The sequence below is a fragment of the Saccostrea cucullata genome, unplaced genomic scaffold, assembly GCF_032062105.1.
Source record: "Saccostrea cucullata isolate Sc308-1 unplaced genomic scaffold, CSIRO_AGI_Scuc_v1 ctg1432, whole genome shotgun sequence".
Lineage (NCBI taxonomy): Eukaryota > Metazoa > Mollusca > Bivalvia > Ostreida > Ostreidae > Saccostrea > Saccostrea cuccullata.
The window spans coordinates 8,386-13,782 of NW_026929305.1; the positions used below are offsets into that span (position 1 = coordinate 8,386).

A 5,397-nucleotide genomic window follows, 5' to 3' on the forward strand; every position below is an offset into this window, starting at 1 on the left:
AAGAGACCATGGATATATGAAATACACAATGCATTTAAAAGTGATACAATCATATTTATCATAGGCTTTGTTTTCGAGAATGCAATAAAGATAAAGAATGCCCATGAAGGCAAAAGTGAATGTTTCATGAATTAAATTGGAAGTTATAATGCAATGGTAGCCAAAATGATATTAATACATGTATACTGTTTTCTAAATATATAACTGTGTCACATTAGTTATAAGGATGCAGGTCTTTCAGTGTAGAGTCGATAGGCTGCTGTATTCATTATAAAGATTTAGTTCTTATAGGTTGTTTAAGAAAAGAGGTCAGGAACAGGGATTGGTTATGGACGCATAGAGATATTGATTTAAAAAATTCTGTTTCTTATTTAGGCGAGCTAAAAGTCTAGATGAATATACATTTGAAGCAGATGAATATGAATGTACATATATATTTTTAATATTATTCTTTAAACTGTAAAAAAAATTGTCTAGCTTAGAAATACCAATAGCTATTTTGCAACTAATACGATTTGCTAAAAGTTAGTGATTACAGTATATCATGAGGGAATATTATAGAAACAAACAACAGTGAAAAAAAATAAAAATTTTATTTCATAATTTGTAATATATGGTATACAATCATATTATGTACAATAATTTTGGATTAAAAAAATAATCCAACCCCGAAAGACCGATTGCCACTTAGCAGAGTATTACATGTATTATAATGACATACACAGCTAATGGATAACCCTCTCCTGTAACTTACTCCTGGAATGTTTCTTAATTAAACTATGAACCCAACTTTCAAACAACCTTCAAATGTATACATAGATTGGAATTTATTGTTATGGTGGAATTACATTTAAATATGTAATTGTGGACATAAATACATGTATTGATTATCTATACTAAATTTTTCTACATGTACAAGTTTGTTGTGTTATGTTTAAGGGTAAAATACTTAAAACAAAGTCATTAACACTAATATGATAAAATTCTTGACAATTCATTACAGCTTTAATCAATGGACAATGTGTTTATTTGCTCTACAGTAAGCTTTGTCAGATTTAAGGTAAAACATACATGGGAAAAATCTACAAATTAAATTGATTTAAAATTGACAATAAACCCTGTATACATAATTAAAATCAATTCATACAGTAACAGAACATTACTACTATAACAAAATCCTGCATTAATTCTTTTCAATTAAAATTTGATCAAACAAACGTCGATTGAAACACTTTTCCTTGAGTTCTGATATTCTATGACTACATTACTTTATTCAGATATGTCCATTTTTAATAAAACAAATATTTCATGCTGTATGTTTTCTTTAAATAAAATGATTTTTTTTTCCATGAACAGATTGATTGTCAATTAAAATTATATTTCTACATTAATATTTACATAACTATCATAAAACTATCTCATATGCTGGGAACGGCTATCGTTTAAACTTGATTAAATCTTATATACTACTTTCAGTAGCATAAATATACATGGTATACAATTTTATAATATGTACATGTATATATCAATTATTTTAAATAATTTTCATAACTGTGAAAGCTAAAACATTAAAAACAAAACACAATCAATTTTCTATGCAAAGTTACATTATTTTCTAATTTTTATGGAACAATCTAATTTCAAAATTTTTTACTTTTAAAGAATTGTGACTCTATTTTCTAAGGAAATTTAATGTCAACTAAATAACTGGATGACTAAATTTGCATATTTTTTCATATTGAATGTCTCACAACTATCTTCATGTCAAAGGTTAAAGACTGTTCTGTACCAAGAGGTCAAGGCCACTGAGAGTAAGAGAACAGGCACTGATACACATAGACCCCAGCAACCACACTCCTGGGTCTCCTCCTGAAAAGGTCAACATCACACATCAGTTTATAAAACATATTTCAAGTACATCATCATCAGTTTGTTTCACATACATATCAAGTCAATTTAGTAATTATTGCTCTAAGAAATATGCTTACAAAAATAAGGCATACTGATTGTTCTTAGATAGTGTATTATCTGGTACATACAAACACTACTGGCACATTGTCTGTGTAGCTGCAGTAACTGACACTTATCGTAAGACCCATCTAAATGCAGCCTCTTTACCATTTTCTAAATATATATTTTTCAATTATTTATACAATGCTTACTTTTGAGTTCCTGTCAATACAGTTGGTATGGACCCGTCCTCTACTGGAAATTTCTTGCATCAGCTGACAGGTTTCTGTATCGTTATGTGCAGAATGTCAAGGAAATGTTAAAAAAAATCTTAATTTTCAATGATTTTATTGTGCAAGTTATACTGAATCCCAATGCGTGATATTAACTTTATTAAAAAAATGAGTTTTTTATGAAAAAAGTTTTTAATTTATTTCTTTGTTGGTTAACTTCATATATTTTGTTCAAGAGCAAAACAACCCCTTTAATTCCCAGAGACTTTTAAACTTAATAGAAAAAGTAAACTTATTTGATTCCTGTGAAATTTGCCTATAAGGATATAAATGATAGGAGTGCCTTTCATGGTGGCCACTTCCTTTGTAACCCCGGTACAGTTACAATCCCGGTCCACAGCTACCAGCATCATATTGGTGTTCTTAATCCAGACCACAGCGTAACTCCTAATAATAAGAAGATGAGCTGCTGAATATTCCTCAAGAATACCATACATTTTAACTAAAACAACATCAAATTATGAAGATAAAATATATTGCAACCTTTGACAGGATTTTAGGGTCTGTAAAGGTCCATTCCAAATGACAAAAAAAAGGTGTGAGAAAAAATTTGTATTTGATATTTATTTAGCATTCAAAGTTTGCCATTACCATATTTTTTGTCAACTAAAATTTTTACAGGTAGATCCCTAAAACATACCTGAGAAATCATTAAAGAAAAATAAATAGGTTTCTCCTTTACTCTCACTCTCACCTGTTACAGTTGAAAGGAGAACAACCTCGGATGACACCTTCATGGACAAACCCATCCCCTGCTCTCTTCCGTTTCTTGAACACTTTATAGTTGGCCCGATAACCTCTCTTTGTCATGTGACAAGGCACTAGCTGAATGTCTTGAGGTTTTTTGTGACAATAATACTTTTTAGCGAACTCTTGAAAACTAGGATCCATGCTTTCAAATGTTATATTTGGTCCCAGGAACACACACGTGTTTTCCGCAACAGGAGCAGCTGGATAGAGACAATAAGAGATTTAGACTTTACACCCAATTATCCTGACATTTTTAAGTCTGTATTATGACAAGTTATTTACTTATTAATAATAATTTTGTATGCAAACGATGCAGGATGCTTCAGATAAATCTGGCTTCAGGGAAGTTGGAAGTCTTCCTTTTAATTATCTGGTACATGTACTTATAATTACCTTATTTTTTGATTAACAAATAGTGTTAAGTCTCATAATTACCTGATGCTTTGAATTAACACATGGATTAGTACTTACCTGATGCTTTGAATTAACACATGGATTAGTACTTACCTGATGCTTTTTCAGAGTAGAACCAACCACTCAGTCCAATCTGGGATACAGTCCTGTAAAAGGTAAATTACCTTATCGTTAAATTTTAAATGATCCTCTTACCCCATTTTTAACTTCAAAATGTCACTCTTGCTTGAGAAGCATTAAATTTATACTTTATTTCATTTCTTTGTGAAAGAAAATTTGACACTGTAACTATACATTATCATTATCAATACACTTGCATACAGGCAGATGAATAATATACACTGTATTTTTATACTCACATTATAATTTCCATAAATGACCAAAATAGAATATTCACAAGTTTCTTCAATGGCTGCAAAATTCAAAGTAATACACATTATTAATTAACCTTTCTCTCAGAAATGTGAATTTCAATTAAGTGTATATACACCTGAAACTTATGTAGAGTTTTTTTGCAACTTGTTTAACCCTTTGTGTGCTGAATTGATTTTCAATGAACTGCACTGCAGGACTGAGTTGTTTTGGAGCATTTATAAAATTATAACAATGGTGTCTTTGACTGTTAATATTTTTAGATTCAGGCAATCGATTTGACTCAAACTTTTCAAATATATTCAAGGTATCGAGTACTTTTAATTGATTTCATTTTTTTTTAAGATTAGGCTTATTTTACTGTTGCCATGGTAACATTTTTCTTACTAAAAAGAGAAAAATTAAATTTTTTGTAAGTTATCATAAATTTCTTTATTAAAACACACACCCTGAGTTATTTAAAAACAGTATGACTCAATAAAATTGATAATATTAGAATATAAACAAGTATAAAATTAATGTAAAATAAATGAGAAAAAAATTATATTCAAGTATTTTCATGTATGTTTTAACACTGCAACTCCATAGAAACCTAAAAAACCTATTGCATGTACTGACCTAGAAACATAAAAAAATGAACCATGTACTTACTTTCAAATGTTTTAAAAATACTAAACTGGTTAATGTATAGTAATTTAGATTTTTTGGTCATAATGTAATTTTCTTCATCATAGTTTTCCTTACACTCTGATTGGTAATCTGTGTAGCTCTCCCTTGAAAAAAATGCAGCATTTTAAATCATAACAAGAAGTTACTTTTTCTTTGAATACAAATAAAGAAAGACTGCAATTGTTTGATTTATTCTCCATGAAATAAGTAACATATACATATATTTAACATAGAATTATAATTCTTTTCATGATAAAGGATCAAAACATTACCATTTCCTCACCTAATAAAAACTCCATCTGCAATTAGCCTGGCCATTAACCCCAGATCATTTGATATCATCAAGATAAGTATGAATATCACATAGATTGCACAATAAATTAACAAAAGATCCAATTATGTGACTTCTCAGGTTGAATTCTTTTGTAAAACTAAAAAGCAAGTAGTCTCTCTTGTATGATAAATTCAAAAATGGCTAAACTAGAAAACTGACCAGTTGGCACTGGTTGCACTGGTAGGAGGTTTGCACTCATGGAGGGAGGATTTGACTTGATTACATTTTTTAAAAAATATATGCACACAATATAAGACAACAGTATTTTTAAAATTTCAAAATAATTCCTGAATGTCCAAAAACCTTTAAATAGTTACCTTGTATACTAAAACAGTGAAAACCTCATGTCTATATAAAAACTAAGTTAAATGTGTATTTAAAAAAGATTTAAGCTGTTTTATAAAATATACTTTCAGTGAAATTAATGTAAATATCACCCATTTGACCTCAACTTCAAAAGACATCAGAAAGCAAAGGTGTGTAAATTACACTTCATGTGCAGACCAAGATAAGCTCTCTAAATTTTCTGCAGAAAGCAAGTCTGTGAGTAAGTTTGCTCTCTCTCTCGATGTGTTTTCCTTGTAAAGTGCATATGCATTTGCAATGACATGGTAA

The 5,397-nt window shown here is 29.4% G+C and overlaps 1 protein-coding gene across 1 annotated transcript; it reads right to left on the reverse strand.

Moving 5' to 3' along the window:
* Positions 1 to 300: 300 nt before the first annotated feature.
* On the reverse strand, positions 301 to 3,853 carry LOC134280387 (uncharacterized). The gene is made up of 6 exons (XM_062762793.1): positions 3,767 to 3,853; positions 3,501 to 3,553; positions 2,938 to 3,193; positions 2,507 to 2,630; positions 2,163 to 2,243; positions 301 to 1,869 (listed from the first exon to the last, which is right to left on the reverse strand). Exons 1-6 carry the CDS (start codon positions 3,778 to 3,780, stop codon positions 1,765 to 1,767), a joined length of 633 nt encoding a protein of 210 aa, XP_062618777.1. The 5' UTR covers positions 3,781 to 3,853; the 3' UTR covers positions 301 to 1,764.
* Positions 3,854 to 5,397: the final 1,544 nt, after the last annotated feature.